Source organism: Oncorhynchus nerka, linkage group LG25 (assembly GCF_034236695.1).
Source record: "Oncorhynchus nerka isolate Pitt River linkage group LG25, Oner_Uvic_2.0, whole genome shotgun sequence".
In the NCBI taxonomy this organism is placed as follows: domain Eukaryota; kingdom Metazoa; phylum Chordata; class Actinopteri; order Salmoniformes; family Salmonidae; genus Oncorhynchus; species Oncorhynchus nerka.
This window is the reverse complement of record NC_088420.1, coordinates 41,073,911-41,100,392: the sequence shown is the minus strand read 5'-3', so window position 1 is coordinate 41,100,392 and position 26,482 is coordinate 41,073,911. Positions and strand designations below refer to the sequence as shown.

The following is a 26,482-nucleotide window of genomic DNA, read 5'->3' as shown; positions in this document are numbered from 1 at the left end:
TCTAGAGGAGATCTGCATGGAGGAATGGGCCAAAATACCAGCAACAGTGTGTGAAAACCTTGTGAGGACTTACAGAAAACGTTTGACCTCTGTCATTGCCAACAAATGGTATATAACAAAGTATTGAGATAAACTTTTGTTATTGACCAAATACTTATTTTCCACCATAATTTGCAAATAAATTCATTAAAAATCTTACAATTAGATTTTCTGGATTTTTTTTCTCATTTTGTCTGTCATAGTTGAAGTGTACCTATGATGAAAATTACAGGCCTCTCTCATCTTTTTAAGTGGGAGAACTTGCACAATTGGTGGCTGACTAAATACTTTTTTTGCCCCACTGTATTAACGCAATCCTTAGCTGCTGGGCTGGTCAGTCCTGGCCCTGGGGGTCTGTTTTACTGTTACTTGTCCCTTTGGCCTTGGCCTAGCACATCTGAAACCAATGATCAATGTTTCACTAAGATTCTAAAGCTGAGTGGGGTGTGTTGCGTTGCGTTGGGGGCGATGCAGGGCCGTCGACCCCTAGGGACAGGACGGGGTGACCCAGCTATATTGTGTGCAATTAAAAAGATCTACAGTACAATTAGGCCTATGATATGGAGGATGTACTGTTTCTGTATGTTAATGTATGTTTTAATTAAACTTTTGTTTTCCAAACATTTCCCTTGAGACATAAAAAAAAAGTTTGAAGGAAATTGGGTTGAGGAGAGAGTTGAGTTATTGACAAGACTGGTCGGGGTCGGGCTTCCAGGTGGCTCGGGCTGGCTGAAATTTGATATAGAGGATGTCATAATAAAGACAATCAAAGGTTAAGTCATTTTGTACTATATTTGTAAGAGTTATTAATTTGTTAGGGTATTGGTTAAAGTTGCAAATCAATATTGATTATTTAATTCTCATTGATCTAGTTCAGTATTATCAATCACTTAAACATATTTAAAAATGATCGCTTACCTAGCTTGATGACTATCAGCATTCTTGCTTACTTTTTGTTGTTCTAAGTAGAGACTGTTAGAAGGGCCATGGGTCATTAGATTGTGAAGAAATGCAGGAAATTAGCTTTTGATACACCAAAAATTGTGAGGATCCCAGCCAACTTATGTCCCCCCCACTTCTAAAACTAAACTTATGCCACTGCTGCTCATTACTGCAATGCACCTGCAACAAAGTAAGCAGTACAAGGCCATTGTTCTCTCTCGTTTTCTGGGAGGGAGAACACGTACAATTTAGCCAGATAAATCGTCATTTATAGCTCTAATTGACGCTAATAAAATTATTTGTCTTTTTCCCCCGTGGATCATCTGCTAATCAAAATGTGAAATATTACAGATGACACCAACAGGGGTGATAAGCAGCAAATGAACAAGGTAGGGCAGAGGAGGAGAGGAGGATGGGGGGATTTGACGACTGTAATAGGCGTACGCCATTTAATGTGTTCTGTGCTCATTAGAGCATTGCAGAGCGGCGGCAGCTCCTGTACCTACTCCTGCACTCCTGTCTCGCCTAGCCAGAATGACAGCTATCTTGTCCCCTGTCAAAGTGATGGCCATAACTGCTGACTGGAATGAGTTATTAGGGGCTTCAGAGAGGGCCCTTAGCGTGAATTATTGTCCCCTTAGACCTGATATATATGATTCAATACTGTAGAAATGTAGCACTCTAAACTTTCATATAGGATTTGTTGTATCTATTTAAAAATCTGAAAGAATTAAGTGAAAGAAGTAGAATGTACAGTAGAATGTATAGTGAAAAAAGTAGAATGTATTCCACTTTTCACTGCTTTTGTAGGCCAACTCACACAGCCTGCATAGAGTTGATATAAAATAGTTTGATCTCACCTTCTCTGTCTCTCTTCTCTCTCTCCCTTTCCCCCCAATGGACCTCTGTATCATCCACAGTCACCCATCCACCTGGAAAAGGCAGAACAAAGATGCATGAAATGAGTTGCCAAATACTCGACTCTCCTAACGACTTGGCAAAAAATGGTGAAAGCGACTTGAGAGCAAGGGAAAAAAAGGGAGAAGTTGAGTGTGAGAGAGGGGAAAGCAGGCCAAGCCATCGGCTGTAATGAATTGCATGCGACTCCAGTTCCCCACTGATGGGCGTATTAATCTGGTCAGGCATATACAGTGGGACGGCACCAAGTGCGACTTAGGTCCCAAATTACACCCTGGAGGGAATTTACCCTTTACAAGGAGTATGAAAAACTGCTCCAAAACAGCAGGCAAATAGCAACTGTCTTACAAATAGGCAGCAGAGGGGATGTGGGAGAGGCTGGGGGCTAGTCGGGGAGTCATGCAGGTATTAGGAAGATAGGGATTTGGGCTAGGGATCAGGAGTGGTGGGTTTTACGAAGCAGGCTGAGTAGCTTGGGGAGACAGGGACGGGGATGGGGACAGGAACAGGTGGTTCTCAGAGTGCCGTGGGAACTGGTCCCAGTCAAATGTAGTAGGCAACTGCAAAGAGTTACTAGGCCAGCAGAGAGCAGCAATCCACCCAGCACCACCCAGGACTAAGGACTCATGTTCAGCCGGTAGGGATCACAGGTAGTCTGTCCACGTGGGCAATACAGAAAACATACAGTTCTGCCCCTTCCTTACCATAAGGAAATAGTTGTGTTGGAGAATGATAGCTATGTTTAGGTAAACATGTGAATCATGCATGACTTGGATAGACTTTGTTGGAATATACTTGACGTATACTTGCCTCTCTGACTTCTCTTTGCTTGAGCCAATTAGACAGTTCCAACATTTCTCATTCTTCAATCAACATCATGAAGCTGTTAGTGCTCCAATCTGTGCTCTGCTGAATGCCAGAGAGAGTTCTGTGTGTGTGTTATGGGCTATACTTAGAACTTAGATCAGTGGCAACGCTACATTTGTCAAAACCCTAATTGGCGGCAAGCAGAAATAGACTATTTGTACTTCTTCTGATCATTGTCAAAAGATGACTACTAAAAGTAAAAAGGTTGACACGCTTAAAGGTCTGCATGTGACATATCCAATTCTCTTTACACACTTTTCTGATTGTATTTACTGCTGGTTCTTCAAACTATGTTTGCAGAGATCAAAGTAAGATATATAAAATATTAATTGAATGTTCTGTTGGATCATTAGGTTGCCAATAGAGTTTGGTGGATTTGAATAGAGGATGACAGTATCTCTGAATAACACAGTAATACAGACTATCCATTCCATCAGCCTCTGATGTTTCCATGGATAAGACAAAGAGAAACAAACGGTAGGAGCAGCAGTAGAAGCTCTCCACATGCCACACATCAGCTCTAACAAAGGTAACCAGCCAGCATCAGATGATATTGAACTCTCATCTCACTATGCTCATGTGTCACTCAGCTGGTGTCTGTGTGTCAGACAGAAGAGGCAACTATGTTGAAGTGTAAACAAATAGGCAGAGGCTCTGAGCACAGCAATGTGTCACCTTCAAGGGTGCTGGTTCTGGCAGGATAACAGAGTATCCACACCTTGACTGGTCAAAGCGTCTTCCATCCCTCTCCATCCAGAGTGCTCTCCCGCTAAGATGAGACATGGTTAGCATCCTAAACACACATATGGGTGTTTGCCCTTTTTACTCTCTTCATCAGAGGGAACATTACTGTAACAAAGGCTATGCTTCCACTGATTCAGTGCCATCATGTTGAAGTATTCATATGGAAACACGATTCTTTAGATGACAATTAGTAGAATGAAATACAATTATGGGTAAGGACAATAAAAAAAACATCTATAATACAAAAGGAACATGTTGGCCATTGTTCTTGCAGTAAGCTTCGAAAGGTTACAGTAAGATATATTTTGCCAAAGGTTCTGACAGTAGAAAAATCATCAGCGTTGAGTCATTGTGAACTTCATACCACCTGGAGACTTTCTGGGGCCATACTTGCGAACATAAGCACCCATTTACCTTATGCATATGATTGCATGAGAACCTGCATATCAGTCAATGAAAATAGTTGATTTACTTGCATTTGACCAAACGATAAATTGTAGCTGATCCCATCAGATAACATAGAACAAGTTAGCCCTATGCTAAATGGCATTTTTTAAATCTACATACTCAAGGTTTACTTGTTCAGTTGGTCTGTAACAAAATGTTGTTTGCCAACATTGCATTGATGCATCCTTGACTAGGCTACAACCTATTAACGTTAGACAACATTTTCAAGTTTTTGCATATGACAAAATATATATTTTTTTAATCTGTTTCAAACACATCAATGAGTTTCTATGGGAAAAAAGATAAATGAGGTCCTGACAAGAACGCTTATCAAACATTGTAAAAAAAAAAACGTAGAGCATTATGGATTTGTCAAATAGCAGTCATGTAGGCTATAACAATCCTCATCCCCTCTGGGTGCCACACACTGTTAAAGCGGTTGCATTGTAATTGATACTGCGTTTTAACCATGGATACGAACCCACCTCGCATCAAGCTTTTTTTGTTGAGGAAAAAACTGTTGAAAAAATTGATTCTCGATTCAAAACACATTTGACAAAGTGGGTTATTATAATATTGCATAAACTATAAAACATTGTAAGTGTAACCTACATAAGAATATATTAATGACAGCCAAGTGTCTTCCAAAACTGACTGTCGATTCAAGCTGCAATACTGCCATCTGTAGGATGATGACGAGAGTGCAGACTATTTCTTCTGCACACCTCCAGTGAAATAACACATTTGTGACAAAGCAGATGATTATAAAAATGCATATAAAATATTTTGTTGGACATGTCCATGTAACATAGCCTATGCAATATGTTTATCAGGCAATAGCAGTGTGTTTGTGTGCAAGGCTGAAATGTAAGTCCATTTTCATTTTTAAGCTGTTGACTGTAGGCTACATCCCTCTTCAACACACTAACCTAATAGGATACATGTAAATCTAAATGTCAAAGGGGGGGGACTCATGTGAGATTCGAACCCTTGCCATAATCTGTGACAATTAGATGAACTAGGCACTTTACACAGAGAGCAATTTGACCAGTGTTAGAACATGTCCAACTACATCTACGATTTAAATTGGCTGCAGAAGTTGTGCCAGGATGTAATCACTGCCACCTGGTGAGGTTAGAAAAGGGCTAACGTGTGCCATGTTATCTGACAGGACCAGCAACAATTTAGCTTTCTGTAACATGCAAGTAAATCGACAACTTTAATTTGCTGTTTAACTCTAAATGTTTAACTTTAAATGCTTGGAAGTGTGTGTGTGTGTGTGTGTGCGTGTGCGTGTGTGCGCGAGTGCGTGTGTGCGCGTGTGCGCGTGTGCGTGCGCGTGTGTGTATGCACCACACTTTGACCAACTGGGGACATTTTGTTAGTCCCCATTGTTAAGTTCGTGTTTTCAGTATCCCTATATTTCTGTTATTACGGTGCTATCACTCTGTTATTAGTACGCCTGCGTGGTAATTTCACTGTTGATGGACCAGACCTGAGTGCAATGGCAACCATGTACTGTGGAAATACGGTCTAGTAAATGTTGACTGACCTAGTTGTTGTGTAATTTTAATTGAGCACCCACAAGGTCAAATGTTATTTCTAGGGGGTCTAGGGTTAAGGCTAGAATTAGTGTTAGGGTTAGAATTAGGTTTAGGAGCTAGGTTTAGGTTTAGGGTTAGGTTTAGGGTTAGGTTTAGGGTTAGGTTTAGGTTTAGGAGCTAGGGTTAGGTTTAGGTTTAGGGTTAGGTTTAGGTTTAGGAGCTAGGGTTAGGTTTAGGGTTAGGTTTTTGGGTTTAGGTTATGGTTATATATTTTTTTATTTTGAATGGAACTGAATTGTGTCCCCCCACATGGTTAGTTTTACAAGTGTGAGTGAGTGAGTGAGTGAGTGAGTGAGTGAGTGAGTGAGTGAGTGAGTGAGTGAGTGAGTGAGTGAGTGAGTGAGTGAGTGAGTGAGTGAGTGAGTGAGTGAGTGAGTGAGTGAGTGAGTGAGAGCTGGAGAGAGAGAGGGAACAGAGTGAAAGTAAAAGCTATGACAGGTGTGTGCTGTTATTCACTCCGTCACCCGAATCCAAATTACTAACTTGCATGAACTTACCCTCGTAGCCAATTGGAGAGAGATAAGGATAGGACAAGGAAGCTGACAGCATAAAATACCCACTGCTGGAGCAGCACCTTGGTGTGTGTGGGCAAGCACATTTTTTTTTTTTTTTTGGAGTTGGAAAGGCACAACTGCTAGCACTGACAACAACACTTCACCCACCTGTGTACAGAAGCACTGCTACTGTACCTACCCACCTAAAGTCATCTGAGAGAAGAACGAGCGAGAGAGAGAGACAACACACCCATTGAACACAGGCCTGGTCGGACTCCATTCCACAGCTCTGGTAGGAAAACATGCTAAGCATTGTTAGGCAACCAGATTTGCTCCTGTTGTTAGTTGCTGTTATAATGACTGAATGGAGTGAAATCAATCTAATGTCAAATGGCTGGGCATAGGAATAAATGGGTGTTTTCATTAATCAGACAGTAGGTATTTTAACTGTAACAAAGTAGCCATTAATTTAATTGTCTTTTCAAACTAGATTGTGCTTGTTTGGATTCATGTGTCTAACTGTGTCAAGCTTTGATTGCCAGCAATGCTTCTTCAACTTTTTCAAGCATGACATCAAACTTTTAAAGAGCTGTTCATACGGTGTTAAAGAAGATGACTGATTTGAAATAATTGTGCGGCTTGCTTTTGAATTCCTGAAGGGAAAGGCATATGCGTTGGTTTACAAGGTAAACGTGGTCATGGGCAAATCAACAGTACCAGTCAAAAGTTTGGACAGACCTACTCATTTACTTCATTTTGACTATTTTCTACATTGCAGATTAATAGGAAATAACAGTTTTTTTTCCTTTATTTTACTAGGCAAGTCAGTTAAGAACAAATTCTTATTTTCAATGACGGCCTAGGAACAGTGGGTTAACTGCCTGTTCAGGGGCAGAACGACAGATTTGTATCTTGTCAGCTCAGGGATTTGAACTTGCAACCTTTCAGTTACTAGTCCAACACTCTAACCACTAGGCTACCCTGCCACCCCATGGGATCATGTAGTAACCAAAAATCAAATCAAAATATATTTTATATTGAAGATTCTTCAATTCATCTCAAATTTGGACTCATCAGACCAAAGGACAGATTTCTACCTGTCTAATGACCATTGCTTGAGTTTCTTGGCTCAAGCAAGTCTCTTCTTGCTTTTGGTGTCCTTTAGTAGTGGTTTCTTTGCAGCAATTTGGCCTTGAAGAAACTTTCAAAGTTCTTGAAATGTTCAGAATTGACTGACCTTCATGTCTTAAAATTAAAAGTGTTATGATGGACTGTCATTTCTCTTTGCTTTTTTGAGCTGTTCTTGCCATAACATGGACTTGGTATTTTACCAGATAGGTCTATCTTCTGTATACCACCCCTACCTTGTCACAACACAACTGATGAGCTCAAATGCATTAAGAAGCCTAGTGGTTAGAGCGTTGGACCAGACTAGTAACCGGAAGGTTGCGAGTTCAAACCCCCGAGCTGACAAGGTACAAATCTGTCGTTCTTCCCCTGAACAGGCAGTTAACCCACTGTTCCCAGGCCGTCATTGAAAATAAGAATTTGTTCTTAACTGACTTGCCTGGTTAAATAAAGGTAAAATTTAAAAAAAAATAACAATGCCCATATGTTAATTGAAATGCATTCAAGGTGACTACCTCATGAAGCTGGTTGAGAGAATAACAACAGCGTGCAAAGTTTTCATCAAGGCAAAGGGTGGCTACTTTGAAGACTCTCAAATTTAAAATATATTTTGATTTGTTTAACCCTTTTTTGGTTACTATTTGATTCCAAATGTGTTATTTCATAGTTTTGATGTCTTCACTATTATTCTACAACGTAAGGGCTCTGTTTTGCTTTGAGAAAAAAACTGCCCCTTTGAAAGAGACGTACAACAAAATGCTGGTCAGCTCTTTTAATACCACATAAATATGCAAAATATTTTTGCTGAACCTCAATGTCAAAACAACCTTCTAAAATGAGCAACATATATTATTCATGTTTTCAAATGATTATCCATAACGTTCTATTGGTTCTATTCCAGCACGCTCTTGGAAAATGTTATGAAGCAATGCTGTTTGAATCTGTTTCAGCACTGTCTGTAGGTCTCAATGTCATGTTTCACATTGGCTGTTACTTATTTAGTGGGGAGAAGTATTTGATACATTGCCAATTTTGCAGGTTTTCCTACTTACAAAGCATGTAGAGGTCTGTAATTTTTATCATAGGTACACTTTACATGCATGAAAGTCAAACTACTGTTTTGCAGTGGTGTAAAGTACTTAAGTAGTACTTTAAATTATTTTTACTTGAGTAGTTTTTTAGGGGTATCTGTACTTTACTTTACTATTTATATATTTTTTACAACATTTACTTCAATACATTCCTAAAGATTATTATTTACTTATTAAATTATTTACATTTTACTATGTACATTTTCCCTGTACACCAAAAAGGTACTCATTAGATTTCGAAAGGTTGGCAGGACAGGAAAATGTTTCAATTCACACACTTATCAAGAGAACATCAATGGTCATCTCTACTGTCTCTGATCTTGTGGATTCACTAAAAACAAATGCTATGTTTGTAAAATATGTCTGAGTGTTGGAGTGTGCCCCTGGCTATCCATAAAAAAAAGTATTTTAAAAAACACATGCCGTCTGGTTTGCTTAACATAAGGATTTATTTTTTACTTTTGATACTTAAGTATTTTTTGCAATTACTATGTACTTTAAAACTAAAGTATATTTAAAACAAAATAATTTTAGACTTTTACTCAAGTAGTATTTAACTAGGTAACTTTCACTTTTACTTGAGTCATTTTCTATTAAGGTATCTTTTCTTTCACTCAAGTATAACAGTTGGGTACTTTCAACCACTGCTGTTTTGTTTTAGGTTGAATGACTGTACCTGATTACAACCTACTCTACAGTAATCACCTAGCATTGGTTGTAACTTGCATCAGTTGATATAAAACTCCACAGTGTATCTGTCCTCAGACACTTCAGAGCCAGAAAAGAGTGACCTGCCTGCACTTGCTTGTTGCTTACCTGAAGTGACATTGATCAGTGATCGTACTATTGTCTGTTCACTTCCTTCATCTTTAAGTCTTCCTCATGGTTTTACATAATTATGTTATGAAACTTTGTTTATTTGGTGATATGCACAGTCAGTGAATATTGATCAGAGGTGAGTTTCCAAAGCGCTTTGTCTAGCTAACATGGAACTTTATGACTCATCCCTGAATAGTACACACCATGTATCGTTAACAAGTTAACCTTCAACCGTCCAGGAGACTATAGAAAATAGAAACTACGACCTGATGATAGCATGTCCCTAACTAAACATTCAGGAATACAATGCCACCAGTCTACTCACATGTACAGTCTTTAGGCTGCTTAGACTAGGCAGCAGGCAAACAGACAGTAGACTGCACTGATGGTAACCTAAAACGTACATTTGGCAAGGCTTGGCAAGATGTCAATAGGATCTAGATCTGAACCCAACACTTGGCCTGAACTGTCAAAGGCCATATACCTCTAGTGAAAATCATACTCAGGGATCTTGACTCAAGTTCTTGGGAAACTGGTTTTGGATTGAGGAAGACAGTAAAATGTATTATTAATACATGTTTTGCTTATTCTTTGGTTATTGTATGTTTTTTTCACTGTTCAAACTTTATGGTGGGTTGCGACTCAAAAGAAACCTCAATCACGAAACAGAAAAGTTTGGAAACCCCTGGACTCGACAAACACTAAAATATGTGACAGTCATTGCAAGTACTGTGGTGCAGCCACTCCGCCTTCCTCTTATATACTCGTCACAGGCCTCAGTGCCGACCTCCAACTTTAATAATGTATACTGAACAAAACAATGAGGGCAACATGCAACAATTTCAAAGATTTTATTGAGCTACAGTTCATATAAGGAAATAGATTCATTTGGCCCTAATCTATGGATTTCACATGACTGGACAGGTGCGCAATGGGGAGCCAGGCCCAGCCAATCAGAATGACTTTTTCCCCACAAAAGGGCTTTATTACAGACATAAATACACCTCAGCACATAGTATATATTTACATATTGAATGCAAATATGGTTGTGGTGAACGGTTTTCTCAACAACAGTTCAATGAACGTAACCATGTTGTTGACCCACTATGGCCAACACTTCACGGGCAGTCAAGGGTGGTGATATGGAGAAGAGTGGTTCATGGTCCATGGTTCACATACAGTACTGTAGCACTACTGTCTTTCTATAAATATTCACTCATGTTATTTATGTTGCATTTACTTTTACAATGGCACTTCAATTCTTTGGACCTTCATTAACTTGTTTGTCAACTTTAAACGTGTCATTAAAGTCAAAATGGGGCCAACCAACATTCTGGTCGAGAATGCAGTGATGAGTACTAAAATTGTCGCCCGTAATAAAGTGCAGTGCGTTATGATAAACTGCATCTAATGGCGTTAAAGAAGTGGAAGCTGCGTTCATATAGATGATGTCGCCATAGTGTAGGACCGATGGGAACATTGACTGAATAATCTGCTTTCTACTATATAGCTAGAGGCAAGAACTATTTCTATAGAAGAAGCCCATTTTTATCCTCAACTTCGTAACTCATCAATATGCTTTTTAAAAGACAGCTTTTCATCAATCCAGATGCCCAGATATTTGTAAGCACGGACACGATCAATAGACACCATCCAAAGTGCATATGCATAAATCATCAGACTTAATTTTATGCGCTCTAGAGAACAACATATATTTAGGGTTGACCTTTATTCAGTACTCATTTCTGTTCAATAAAGTTTTTGTATAATACAATGAAGGAAGACTGTAGTATAGATAGAGCCTTTTCAACCGTGGGGGCAATAGCATACACAACAGTATCATCAGCATACAAGTTTAGGTCACATTTTTTTAACGATGGTCGATAGTTAATGTTAACAGTAAAAAGCACAGGACCCAGAATCGACCTCTGCGGGACTCCTTCTGTAAGGGAACCTGATTTAACACCATCAGTAGATATACATCGAGTTCTATCTGTCAAGCAATTTTTAAGCCAATTACATGCAACCTGGTCTAGGCCAATTGAGGAAAGCCTCTGAATTAGCAATGAGTGATCAACAGTTTCAAAAGCCTTTGACAGGTCAATGAAGAGGGCAGAATAATGTAGATTTTTATCCATGCAGCTAACCACATCATTTATACCTAGGGATGAAGCAGAGATGGTGCTATGACCTGATCAAAAACCTGAATGATGAACACTATACTGTGTATACAAAATTGTGGACACCCCTTCAAATTAGTGGATTGGACTATTTCAGACACACCGTTGCTGACAGGTGTATAAAATCGAGCACGCAGCCATGCAATCTCCATGCTGAAACATTTGCAGTAGAATGGACTTTCTAAAGAGCAACAAGCTCACAGAATGGGTTCACCGAGTGCTGAAGCACGTAGTGCTGTCCTCAGTTCCAACACTCACTAGTGAGTTCCAAACTGCCTCTGGAAACAACGTCAGCACAAGAACTGTGGTGTAAAGCTCGTCGCCATTGGAATCTGGAGCAGTGGAAACGTGTTCTCTGGAGTGATGAATCACGCTTCACCGTCTGGAAGTCCGAAGGATGAATCTGGGTTTGGCGGAAGCCAGGGGAACGTTACCTACCCCAACGCACAGTGCCAACTGTAAAGTTTGGTGGAGGACAAATAACGGTCTGGAGCTATTTTTCATGGTTCCAACTACGCCCCTTAGTTCAAGTGATGGGAAATCTTAATGCTACATCATACAATGACATTCTACACAAATCTGTGCTTCCAATTTTGTGGCAACAGTTTAAGGAAGGCCCTTTCCTGTTTCAGCATGACAATGCCCCGTGCACAAAGCGAGGTCCATACAGAAATGGTTTGTCGAGATCGGTGTGGAAGAACTTGATTGGCCTAAACAGAGCCCTGACCTCAACCTCATCGGACACCTTTGGGATGAATCAGAATGCTGACTGCTTGCCAGGCCTAATCGCCCAACATCATTGCCAGACCTTGCTAATGCTCTTGTGTCTGAATGGAAGCAGGTCCTAGCAACAATGTTCCAAATTCTAGTGGAAAGCATTCCCAGAAGAGTGGAGTCTGTTATAGCAGTAAATTGAGCACCAACTCATAATTAATGCAAATGGTCTTGGAATGAGATGTTCGACGAGCAGGTGTCCACATACTTTTCGTCATGTAGTGTGCATTTAGAATACATTTCAAAGATAACAAAGATCTTAGCTGAGAATGAATCAAGGATTCTAATATTTTAGCTTGGCAAGAAAGATTAGAAATAGGCCGATACCTTTGTGAAGGGAAAGTACATGGGCCGCCTTCCAAACACCGGGAGTATCACATCATTGAATGTAACTAACCCCATTCATTCTACCATCAGAAATACAAATAGGCATACAGTGCAATCAGAAAGTATTCAGACCCCTTGACTTTTCCCCATTTTGTCACGTTACACCCTTATTCTAAAATTGTTTTGTTTTTTAAATCCCTCATTAATCTGCACACAATATCCATAATGATGAAGCAAAAAAACTGATTTTTTTTTTACAAATGTATTAAAGTAAATAAAAAACAAACACCTTATTTACATAAGCATTCAGACATAAGCATTCATTTACATAAGCATTCAGGTTTGTCCTATTTCCATTTATAATCCTTGAGATGTTTCTACAACTTGGAGTTAACTTGTGATAAATTCAATTGATTGGACATAATTTGGAAAAGCACATACCTGTCTATATAAGGTCCCACAGTTGACAGTGCATGTCAGAGCAAAAACCAAGCCATGAGGTTGAAGGAATTGTCCATGGAGCTCAGAGACAGGATTTTATCGAGGCACAGATCTGGGGAAGGGTACCAAACCATGTCTGTTGCATTGAAGGTCTCCAAGAACACAGTGGCCTATATTATTCTTAAATGGAAGATGTTTGGAACCAACAAGAATCTTCCTAACTGAGCAATCAAGGGAGAAGGGCCTTCGTCAGGGAGGTGACCAAGAACCCAATGGTCATTCTAACAGTGCTTCAGAGTTCGTCTGTAGAGATGTGAAACCTTCCAGAAGGACAACCATCTCTGCAGCACTCCACTAATCAGGCCTTTATGGTAGAGTGGCCAGACGGAAGCCACTCCTCAGTAAAAGGCACATGACAGCATGCTTAGAGTTTGCCAAAAGGCACCTAAAGACTATCAGACCATGAGAAACAAGATTCTCTGGTCTGATGAAACCAAGATTGAACTCTTTGGCCTGAATGCCAAGCATCATGTCTGGAGGAAACCTGGCACCATCCCTACGGTGAAGCTTGGTTGTGGTAGCAACATGCTGTGGGGATGTTTTTCAACAGCAGGGACTGGACTAGTCAAGATCGAGGGAAAGATGAACGGAGCAAAGTACAGAGAGATCCTTAAGTGGCCCAGCCAGAGCCCGGACTTGAATACGATTGAACATCTCTGGAGAGACCTGAAAATAGATGTGATGCAACGCTCCCCATCCAACCTGACAGAGATTGAGAGGATCTGCAGAGAAGAATGGGAGAAACTCCCCAAATACAGGTGTGCCAAGCTTGTAGCGTCATATCCAAGAAGACTCGAGGCTGCGATAACTCCCTAAGGTGATTCAATTAAATACTAAGTAAAGGGTCTGAATACTTATGTAAATGTGATATCATTTTTTATTTATTGTTAATTTGCAGAAAATTCTAAAAACCTGTTTTACTTTGTTATTATGGGGTATTGTGTGTAGATTGATGAGGGGACAAAAACAATTTAATACATTTTATAATAAGGCTGTAGCGTAACAAATTGTTGAATTCAAGGGGTATGAATACTTTCCGAATGCACTGTGTATGTATGCAAAACAGACACCCACACTCTCCCTATACTAACTCTCCCTATACTAACTGCACTTTCACAACTGTCAATGTTGTAATTTAGAAATATCTTATTTGCAAACATCTCAACTCACTATGGGGAATAACACTGTCTATGTGCACTGTGTGTGATTACATGGCAGCCTACCAATCACCTTGTTTGGGGTTTTACTCCCTACTGACTGTACGTGGCTTTCTCCCCCAGCTCTGGACCATGGTCCGTCATACCACCTGTATCATGAGCATCCCTTCCACTGCCAGCATTGAGAGCCAGCTGCCCACAACATGGAGCTCCTACCCCTGCCCAGACAGTGAGGACTTGTTTGGTTACTCAATGGCTCTTTCAGTAAATTGCTCTGCTGGTTTAATTATTTACAAGTACCTGGGTTAGCCAGAGTTAATATTTTTTCACAAAACCCCAAGCACACTCGGAGATTAAATATTTGATATGCTACTCACAGCTATTACAAAACGCACCTAATCTCTATCTTCAAACCTATCCCCAGTTTCCACAGTGATGCCCGGTTACACCAGTCGCATGTGGTCCCAGGACTACAAGCCTCAGTATTGGTCAAAGTACCTGGTGTGGCAGTGGCTGCAGCAGATGGTGGACATGCACCAGATTGACGCTGCCAGCATCCACTTCCAGAACTTTGACGTGGACGGCCATCAACTGTGCAGCATGACCTACCAGGACTTCACACGGGCCGCGGGCACCGTGGGGCCTATCCTCTACCAAAGCCTCAACGAGCTCAAATGGAGGGGTAGGTTCACACATTGGACAAAGCTGTAACGTCCTCTGTTATTGTTAGTGTCTTATGTTAATCAGAATGGAGGCCAGGTCTGGCCATGTATTGTAAAAACATACTGTTAGTGATACATTTTTGAATGTAGTATTTAATTTCAACATGATTTGAGTTGTTTAGAAAACCACAAACAAACAAGAACAGACAGTTGAACCAGTGTATGGTGGAAGGATCAAGGATTTAAGCATCAAGTTTGATTACATGCAACACAAAATAAAGAAGGGTGTTGTTACTGTCAGTGAAATAACAATGACCTCTTGTTTCTCCATGTCATCCCTACACAGGACAGTATCCTGGAGTGGAGTTTAACCCACTGGACATGATCAAATCAGAGCCAGATGGTAAGAGCTGTCAAAAGCATACAAACCCAGAGAGGATGTAGTACATTGTTTTCACGTCCTTTATTCAAAATGCACTGTTGTATGCTTATAAAATTGTAATTTATAAAGTTATAGAATATATACAATGCTTCAGACCCTCTTAGAGAACGGGGAGTCTATAGAGACTCTAGATCAGGGTTCCCAAACTGGTGGGCCTTGTGCTGGATTTGGCCTGGGGGTGGTTTTATTTGGTCCCAAGCAACAACAACAACAAAAAATAATAATGTTTTGTTGAATTTACATTGTTGGAATTAAAAGACTAAAAACAACAAAAAAGCAGTTCCAAGTGATTTTAATTTGGAAATATTTTCCCAAGCATTCACACGCATAATAGAGAGACATATGTGATCGTATACAAATGATAATAATGAATAATTGATTGGATTTATAAAGCCCTTTTCTACCAACTGAGGTACTCAAAGCGCTTTGCATACAGTAGTAGGGGGGAACTCAACTCACCTTATCCTCCATCAATGTGTAGCACCCACTTCAGTTATGCACGGCGACCATTTTGTACTAGAACTCTCACCACACATTAGTTATCATGTGGAGAGGCGAGGAGTGATATATGCCCATTAAGAATGAGGAGGATGACTAGGTGGCCATGATGGAATGTGGCCAGGTTGGGAATTTAGCCATAACACCGGGGTGAACACCTCTACTTTTACAATAACCGCCATGGGAATTTAAATGACTACAGAGTGTCAGCACAACCGTTTTAACATCCTGTCCAAAAGACAGCACCATAAGCAGGACAATATTCCCAAATGTAATCAAGGTTTGAAATTATGTCCATACGGGAGTTGCAACGATGGGACAAGTCTAACTACCAACTGGATATCATGACAATTGGGAATAAAGGGGTGTAAAGAGTTTTTTTTTAATGAAATAATTTGTTTGAAATCATTATGTTTTAGACAAATATATCTGTTTAGGCTTCTGCGGTCAATTTGCGGTCTAAGAATATACAGTACTATTCAAGGGTTTTTCTTTATACATTCTACATTTTAGTGAAGACATCAAAACTATGAAATAACACATATGGAATCATATAGTAACAAAAAAGTATATAATATATTTTAGATTATTCAAGGTAGATATGCTTTGCCTTGATAACAGCTTGCACAATCTTGGCATTCTCTCAATCAGCTTCACCTGGAATGCTTTCCCAACCATCTTCAAGGAGTTCCCACATATGCTGAGCACTTGTTGGCTGCTCTTCCTTCACTCTGCGGTCCAACTCATCCCAAGCCATTCATTTGGGTTGAGTTCGGGTGATTGTGGAAGCCAGGTCATCTGATGCAGCACTCCATTACTCTCCTTCTTGGTCAAATAGCCCTTACACAGCCTGGAGGTGTGTTTTAGGCCATTTTCCTGTTGAAAAACAAATGATAGTCCCACTAAGCGCAAACGGGATGAGATGGTGTATTGCTGCAGAAATCTGTGGTAGTCATTCTGGTTAAGTGTGCCTTGATTTGTAAATAAATTACTGACAGTGTCACCAGAAAAGCACCCCCACACTATCACACCTCCTCCTCATCCATGCATCATGGTGGGAACTACACACGCAGAGATCATCCGTTCACCTACTCTGTGTCTTCCAAAGACATTGCAGTTGGAACCAAAATTCTCAAATTTGGACTCATTAGACCTAAGGACAGATTTCCACCGGTCTAATGTTCATTGCTTGTGTTTCTTGGCCCAAGCAAGTCTCTTATTACTGGTGTCCTTTAGCAGTGATTTCTTTGCTTCTTCTGATTCACCCAGTCGATGTTGAGATACGTCTGTTACTTGAACTCTGTGAAGCATTTATTTGGGATGAAATTTCTGAGGTTGGTAACTAACTTATCCTCTGCAACAGAGGTAACTCTGGGTCTTCCTTTCCTGTGGCAGTCCTCATGAAAGCCAGTTTCATCATAGCGCTCGATGGTTTTTCTTGAAATTTTCCACATTGACTGACCTTCATGCCTTAAAGTACTAATGGACTGTCTTTTTATGCTTATTTCAGCTGTTCTTGCCATAATATTTACTTGGTCTTTTACCAAATAGGGCTGTCTTCTGTATACTACCCCTACCTTGTCACAACACAACTGATTGGCTCAAACGCAGTAAAGAATGAAAGAAATTCCACAAAATAACTTTTAACAAGGCACACCGGTTAACTGAAATGCATTCCAGGTGACTACCTCATGAAGCTGGTTAAATAATGCCAAGAGTATGCAAATCTGTCAAAGCATAGCGTGGCTACTTTGAAGAATCTGAAATAGAAAATATATTTTGATTTGTTTAGCACTTTTTTGGTTACTACATGATTCCGTATGTGTTATTTCATAATTCTGATGTCTTCACTATTATTCTACAATGTTGAAAATAGTAAAAAGAAAAGAAAAAACCTGGAATCAGTAGGTGTCCACACTTTTGACTGGTACTGTATATTTATAAAAAATCTAGTCTGTGATTTCAATAAACTCTTGAGATGTTACTTTATGCCTCTCATTAAGTAAGTGTAAGCTTTATGTGCTCTCCTCTCCTCAGATTTCCCTTGTCCATTCCCAGATCCTAGCATATATCCTGCAGGTAGGTACCACATTGGAATGGATAGGAGAGACTTAAAAATGCAACATTTTAACTAACTTACGGACAGCATAATTTTTTATATGTTGACATGTCTTTACTTTTTAGACATTTTTGATCCCTCATGTCAATGTCTCGCACCTGTGGCATCACCCACTACCTCAACTCCAGGTAAAGGATGAGCCCTGAAAACCAATAAAACATTATGTACACAAAGACATTGGAACAAGACCCAAGCCTTGAGAAGACTTAGATCTAGATCTACAGTAGCCTAGTCCCCAAATAAATGATTGCTGCACCAATGCGAATTTGAAACTTAAGACATCATTGAGCAAAGTGGCAATTCAAGGCTATTGAAGTCCATGAACGTTCAGTAAGTGACAGTTTTGGGAATGGGCCAGCTGAGTTTACTCCTTCACTAAACAATGCCACTGAGCAAACAATGTATGACGATACAACTGAACAAACTCATCCTGTAAATGTTTCCCACACCCATGTAATTGTATAGTATTGGGTTCCATAGAATTAATATGGAATGTGTAAGACAGCGGTACAAGTGTTAAACACGTATGAGTTAAAGCTCTGTTTGATTAGTTGGTTGGACTACTATGATGCTAGACCCACTAGTGAGTCTGATTGTCACATGTACCAAATATATTGAATGTCTTCATTTTAATTTGTTGTGAGCATTTGCTTAATGACCATGTGTCTATTAATTTATTTTCAGACAGTCGCCCTCATCAGATCAAAAAACACAGTGAGTAGTATTTATCATCTTCAATACAATCGTTCATTATCTTTTAATGCAAATTCTCAATCAGATGATGGCTACATGCTGAATGTTTTGCTATGCTATAACTGATGTGCAGTAGATTGTTCTAATGCCACCACTCACGTGTTTCTCCTCAGACCCCCGGGGGACCCACCTGTGGGAGTTCATTAGGGACATTCTGCTGAACCCAGAGCGGAACTCAGGCCTGCTCAAGTGGGAGGACCGGACAGATGGCGTGTTCCGTTTCCTCAAGTCAGAGGCTGTTGCTCAGCTGTGGGGCAAGAAGAAGAACAACAGCAGCATGACCTACGAGAAGCTCAGCCGAGCTATGAGGTAAAGACTGAAGGGATTTGGGTGTTTTGATGTATATTTCCTGGTTCGGATCTTAAGAAGGCAGTCATTTTGGCTGTTCCATTAACCTTTCCAGATATTACTACAAACGGGAAATCCTGGAACACGTGGATGGCCGAAGGCTGGTCTACAAGTTTGGGAAAAATGCACAAGGATGGAGGGAGTCAGAAAAGTAAAAGAGTCTGGAGGACACCTCTCCACTATTTTGTGCCTTTTTTTTGCCTGTCTATTTATGTTTGTTTTTTATTTTAATGTGTCACTGTGATGTTTTACTATGTCGTTGTTTTACAAAGAGGAGCAGAATGCCTTGTTGCAACTCTTGACATTTGATGGAGTTTTTGTATGATATGTTTACATTTGGTTAAGCAAGACTACATTTTACATTTAATTGCTTACCCAGCTAGCACATAAATGTTCTGAGAACCAAATGTTTCTTAGAGCTTGGTGACAGCGGGGTTGTCATATGGTTATTTTGCATACAACCTTCCTACAACTTTCTGGGAATGGTGCATGATAGTTGCTTGACTGTGGAACATTTAAGGAACTTGATTTTTTTTTTTATAATCTTGGTATTTCATTACTTTAACTGAATGTTTCATAAAAGTTCAAACATGGTTGGATTTAATGTCAATTTTGGTGATGTTCTAGGAATGTTCTCCAACTAGTTTGACATTGGGAATGTTCTCAAATAGTTCAGAGAATATTAAGATACAACAGTCTTCTGTGGGATTTTCAGTACTTCAGCATAATGTTTTCTGCAGGTTTCCTCATGGTTATTTTTAAAGTCATGTTCTCAGAAAGTTAAGATAATGTTCCATAAAAACCACAAGAACATTAGTAACATTAAAATAACTTTCTAAGAATGTTATTTAAAAACATTTCATTCTTAGCATCAACAAAACTCTTTATCCTCTATCTTGTTAAGTGTGTTCAGGTGTGTTGGCCTCACCCACTTATTGGTCACACCTGATCTTTATTAATGCTTGTTTCCTTTCAAATGGGGTCTGTTTGAATAGACTAAAATGAACATGGTATGCTAGCTCCATCCTGGTTGCGCAGTGGAGTAATTCCATGGATAGAGAACCGAAGACTATAGGTACTGAATTTCACTGACGTTGTGCCACAACAAAAAAATACATGTGTTTGCAAATTCATTTCTGTGTCCTATCTAGGGTTGCAAAGGGAGGGTATTTTACTGGAAACTTTCAATTATGTAATCTACCACAAGATACTGTATCGACTGGTCTTTTGGGGGTATTTCATAATATCACCGGTGTCTGTAATTCTCTCTGTCCTGTTTTCTGGCCTTATCACATGGAAAATATATGAAATAATTAAATACAATTATTTAAAAATAAAATGAATGAGAAAGCTGTAAAATATCATCCTAAATATAAACCATCCAACTTAGTGAATACCATTGGTGCATTTTTATTTATTTTACTACGTCAACATGTATTTTTTCGTGAATGTTTTTGCCTCAAACTGGTGAAAGTTGTGATTAAATGTTGATTAGATGCTTTTTGATAAGATGCTTGTTGATTAGATGCTTTTCTAGGCTATTTTCTCTTCACCCATATGGTCTATCTATTAGAAACTTATGGACAATATGGACACAGATATATAAATGAACACTATATATGAACATATCTTTTTTAAGATATTCAAGTATAAATTACCAAAGTTACGATAGATTGCAATAGATTTTCTGTTAATTACCAAAATTAATGAAGATTTCTGAAACTTTGGTACCGATAGGACTAGGTTTGCAAAGCATTCTGTGCTTGGAGTTCAAAACAGTTAACCCAAACTGTTATTAAAATTATTTTTAAGAAAGTAACCTTTACATTTTGTTCAAAACATTCAGAGAATGTTCTCAGAACTTTATTTAATCACCTTCAAATAACCAACCGTTTCCGTTCTCAGAACATAGAAAAAACAGCAAGTATTTCAGGGAATCATAGTAAAACATTCTCAGAACCTCCCTGAAACCCCAAAAAATGTACCTAATTTACCATTCCCTGAATAGGCAAAATTTTCACTTTCGTTCTCGGAACATTTAAAAAATGTTCCGTTTTACTGCCACAGAATTCTATGGAATGTTATTTAAGTGTTAGCCATTGATGCCATTAATGCTAGTTAGTCCTACTGTATGGCATTGTTCCTAGAAGCAATGGTAAACCAAAAAAGTAAGTTCCCACAACTTCCATTTGAACCAAATTGTGATGAGTACTTGCAATGATGAGTGTTTGCAGTACTGGGTACTTGATGAGTATTTGCACTGAACTACTGTAGATGCATTCCCCATGCATCTGTGCAGTAAAAGGGAAGGACATTGCACTTTTAAATATTTCCGGCTTGTTGTACATATTTAAACTGTGTAATGTTCTTTCCAAAGTATGTTTGATTGATGTGTTATACAATGCATTCAGAAAGTATACAAACCCTTTGACTTTTACACATTGTTACGTTAGACTAATTCCAAAATGGATTAAAAAAATAACAAGCTCTCATTAAACTACACACAATACCCCATCATGACAAAGTGAAAACAGGTTATACATTTTTGCAAATATATTAAATAAAAATATGAAATACCTTATATTGTCACGTTCTGACCTTAATTTCCTTTGTTTTGTATTTATTTAGTATGGTCAGGGCGTGAGTTGGGTGGGTTGTCTATGTTTGTTTTTCTAGGTTTTGGGAATTTCTATGTTTCGGCCTAGTATGGTTCTCAATCAGAGGCAGGTGTCATTAGTTGTCTCTGATTGAGAATCATACTTAGGTAGCCTGGGTTTCACTGTGTGTTTGTGGGTGATTGTTTCCGTGTCTGTGTTTGTTCGCCACACGGTACTGTTTCGGTTTTGTTCACGTTTATTGTTTTGTATTCATTGAGTGTTCAGTTCATGTTTTTAAATAAACAACCATGGACACTTACCACGCCGCATCTTGGTCCGATCCTTGCTACACCTCCCCTTCAGACGAAGAGGAGGAAAACCCTGACATATATACATAAGTATTCAGACCCTTTGCTATGAGACTCGAAATTGAGTTCAGGTGCATTCTGTTTCCACTGATCATCCTTGAGATGTTTCTACAACTTGATTGGAGTCCACCTGTGGTAAATTCAATTCATAATGTGACATGATTTGGAAAGGCACATACCTGTCTATTGTATATAAGGTCCCACAGTTGACAGTGCTTGTCAGAGGAAAAACCGAGCCGTGAGTTCAAAGGAATTGTCCGTAGAGCTCTGAGACAGGATTGTGTCGAGGCACAGATCAATGGAAGGGTACCAAAAGGTTTCTGCAGCATTGAAGGTCCCCAAGAGCACAGTGGCCTTCATTATTCATTAATGGAGGAAGTCTGGCAGCAGCAATAATCTTCCTAACTGAGCAATCGGGGGAGAAGGGCCAATGTCAGGGAGGTAACCAAGAACCCGATGGTCACTCTGACAGAGTTCCAGAGTTCCTCTGTGGAGACGGGAGAACCATCCAGAAGAACAACCATCTCTGCAGCACTCCACCAATCAGGCCTTTATGGTAGATTGGCCAGGCGGAAGCCACTCCTCAGTAAAAGGCACATTACAGGCGATTGGAGTTTGCCAAAAGGCCCCTAAAGGACTCTCAGACCATGAGAAACAAGATTCTCTGGCCTGCTGAAACCATGATTGAACTCTTTGGCCTAAAAGCCAAGTGTCCCATCTGGAGGAAACCTGGCACCATCCCTAAAGTGAAGCACGGTGGTGGCAGAATCATGCTGTTGGTTTGTTTTTCAGTGGCAGGGACTGGGAGACTAGTCAGGATCGAGGGAAAGATGAACGGAGCAAAGTACAGAGAGATCCTTCATGAAAACCTGCTCCAGAGCGCTCAGGACCTCAGACTGGAACAACGGTTCACCTTTTAACAGGACAACAACCCTCTCTGAATGTCCTTGAGAGGCCCAGCCAGAGCCCGGACTTGAAGCCGATCAAGCATCTCTGGAGAGACCTGAAAATAGCTGTGTAGCAACAATCCCCATCCAACCTGACAGCGCTTGAAAGGATATGCAGAGAAGAATGAGAGAAACTCCCAAATACAGGTGTGCCAAGCTGTAGCGTCATACCCCAAAAGACTCGAGGCTGTAATCGCTCTCAAAGGTGCTTCAACAAAGTACTGAGTAAAGGGACGGAATACGTTAAAAAAAATCTGTTTTTTATTTTTAATACATTTGCAAAATTTGTCAAAAAGTTTTTGCTCTTTTCATTATGGGATATTGTGTATAGATTGATGAGGGGGGAAAAAACTATTTAATAAATAAAGGGGTCTGAATACTTTCCAAATGTGCTGTACAAAACATATCCTTCAGTACTGTTAATATGAAACTATTATAGGTCTTGCTGTCTTCTTTGCATTCATCCTCATCATATGTATTTAGTTTTGAAAGAAAAGCACAAAAAAATTGTCTATTAAAATTACATAAAATTGATCAGAAATACAGTGTAGACATTGTTAATGTTGTAAATGACTATTGTAGCTGGAAACTGCAGATTTTTTATGGAATATCTAAATACGCGTAGAGAGACCCATTATCAGCAAACATCACTCCTGTGTTCCAATGGCACATTGTGTTAGCTAATCCAAGATAATAATTTAGAAAACCCTTTTGCAATTATGTTAGCACAGCTGAAAACTGTGTCATTTACATTTACATTTACATTTAAGTCATTTAGCAGACGCTCTTATCCAGAGCGACTTACAAATTGGTGCTTTCACCTTATGACATCCAGTGGAACAGCCACTTTACAATAGTGCATCTAAGTCTTTTAAGGGGGGGTGAGAAGGATTACTTTATCCTATCCTAGGTATTCCTTAAAGAGGTGGGGTTTCAGGTGTCTCCGGAAGGTGGTGATTGACTCCGCTGTCCTGGCGTCGTGAGGGAGTTTGTTCCACCATTGGGGGTCCAGAGCAGCGAACAGTTTTGACTGGACTGAGCGGGAACTGTACTTCCTCAGTGGTAGGGAGGCGAGCAGGCCAGAGGTGGATGAACGCAGTGCCCTTGTTTGGGTGTAGGGCCTGATCAGAGCCTGGAGGTACTGAGGTGCCGTTCCCCTCACAGCTCCGTAGGCAAGCACCATGGTCTTGTAGCGGATGCGAGCTTCAACTGGAAGCCAGTGGAGAGAGCGGAGGAGCGGGGTGACGTGAGAGAACTTGGGAAGGTTGAACACCAGACGGGCTGCGGCGTTCTGGATGAGTTGTAGGGGTTTAATGGCACAGGCAGGGAGCCCAGCCAACAGCGAGTTGCAGTAATCCAGACGGGAGATGACAAGTGCCTGGATTAGGACCTGCGCCGCTTCCTGTGTGTGTCCTGATTAAAGAAGCAACAAAACTGGCCTTATCTAGACTAGTTGAGTATTTGGAGAATAAACATTTGTGGGTTCGATTACAGGCTCAAAATGGCCAGAAACAAAGACCTTTCTTCTGAAACTCGTCAGTTTATTCTTGTTCTGAGAGATGAAGGCTATTCAATGTGAGAAATTGTCAAGAAACTGAAGATCGCGTACAACACTGTATACTACTTCCTTCACAGAACAGCGAAAAACTGGCTCTAACCAGAATTCAAAGAGGAGTGGGAGGCCCCAGTTTACATTAGTGTCTAGTTTGAGACAGACAACTCACAAGTCTTCAACTGGCAGCTTCATTAAATAGTACCCGCAAAACACCAGTCTCAAACTTCAACAGTGAAGAGGCGACTCTGGGATGCTGGCCTTCTAGGCAGAGTTCCTCTGTTCAGTGTGTGTTCATTTGCCCATCTTAATCTTTTCTTTTTATTGGCCAGTCTGAGATATGGCTTTTTCTTTTTAACTCTGCATAGAAGGCCAGCATCCCGAAGTCTCTGCTTCACTGTTGACGGTGAGACTGTTGTTTTGAGGGTACTATTTAATGAAGCTGTCAGTTAAGGACTTGTGAGGCGTCTGTTTCTCAAAGAATTACCATAAAGAAGCTCTGGGATTTGTTTATTTTAGACGGTGTCGATTCCACATAATGAAACACTGTATTAAGGCTCCCGGGTGGCTTAGCAGTCTGAAGCACTGCATCTCAGCGCAGGAGGCATCACTGTAATCCCTGGTTCGAATCCAAGCTGTATCACGTCTGGCTGTGATTGAGAGTCCCATGGGGGTGGCAGGTAGCCCACATTGGTCTAGTAATGATACCATGATAATTTTACATGGTTATGGAAAATAGAGACCAGTCATATAATACGATATGTGAGTGAATTGTTTCTGAGGGTATGCTAAATTAAGCGCACATAAATGTTGGGGTAGATTAAAACAAACGATTAATCATTTGAGGGAGTACAATGGACTTATCAAGACTTATCAAGATCATGTTTTGTTTGTAGTTAAAACCTTTGGGTTGCTGATTATGATATTAGTATATTGAATGCTAAATAAATTGACATTTCTCTTCCAGGAGAATGGGGGTAGTCATTTTCTCTGTTTGGAATGTTTCCTCAGGCTATGGTCTTGGAAGAGGGGTTAGTGAAATTTGGCAGTTTTATAGGCATAAAGGTATCCGGATTCAGTCGTTAAGAGGAGTTACCAGGTTACATAAGGCCTGGCCATTTTTGTTTGTTTTTGACCTATGGTTTAACACACACACACAACTTATTGGGTATGAATACAGGTTAATGCCTAGGTATCTTAAAGGGGCACACACACAAATGGAATTTTCAGAAGTGTTTATTTTCTGAGTTTTAATTGAACACATATGAATTATTTTGATTTAAAAAATGTACTGAAGAAACTTACTGTAAACCTAGGAGACGAAATGTATGACATGTTTGACAGTTTTTTAGATAATTGGTCTAATAGAGAAAGTAACAGAGTTTGAATGACCTCTGACCTCTGTCTTGACTTTCTAGTGTGGTTTGATCGCCCTCACTGGAATGCCGAGAGACATTGGATGATGATTTAAAGGTCATATTTAATACTGGTTTAAAAGTAATTTGTAATACTGATAAGTCCGTAGAAGTTTTATAACTAATAGGACCACAAGAAGGTTAGACCTGTCTCGAATCTATTTTTACTATGAGGATATGGGTTAAAAAAATTTTTGTTGGAGTTAGGGTAGTATTTGATTTGTAGTGTTGTTGTTTTTACACATTAGTCACTATGGTGAATTATGCGTCAAGATGGGGGAATTACCTTCTTTTCTTTTTTGGGGAGTTTGAAGTTCACACCTTGAGTGATATGTGGGGATGTATTGAGTGATATGTGGGGATGTATTGAGTGATGTGTGGGGATGTATTGAGTGATATGTGGGGATGTATTGAGTGATATGTGGGGATGTATTGAGTGATGTATGAAGGATTGTAATTGTTGCGTTGTTTGTTCTGTTTTGGTTTGATAAATCTCACCAGATTGGGTCTGCTGGATGATCAGCATCATTTCCTGACTCTGTGAATGATCCAATGACTGATGAGGTTGACGGTGTGATAAGGGAGTATAAGCTAATTTGGAACATTGATTCAACAGAATGTGATATTTTTTTCTTTGACACGTGTTTTAGAGATTTGCATTAAGAATATTGGTAGTAGTAATAATTTGAATTGTTGTTCTGATTTGTCTTTTCTTGAGGTTATGGTGGCAATGGTATTTAGATGCATAG

General features: G+C 39.7%; 1 protein-coding gene across 1 annotated transcript; it reads left to right on the top strand.

Annotated features, from left to right (window-relative positions):
• The first annotated feature begins 6,056 nt into the window (after nt 1–6,056).
• On the top strand, nt 6,057–21,435 carry LOC115108952 (ETS homologous factor-like). The gene is made up of 9 exons (XM_029633503.2): nt 6,057–6,347; nt 14,156–14,261; nt 14,457–14,714; nt 15,041–15,097; nt 17,672–17,713; nt 17,819–17,881; nt 18,438–18,467; nt 18,620–18,815; nt 18,910–21,435. The coding sequence occupies exons 2-9, from the start codon at nt 14,165–14,167 to the stop codon at nt 19,007–19,009; spliced, it is 843 nt and encodes a 280-aa protein (XP_029489363.1). The 5' UTR covers nt 6,057–6,347; nt 14,156–14,164; the 3' UTR covers nt 19,010–21,435.
• Nucleotides 21,436–26,482: the final 5,047 nt, after the last annotated feature.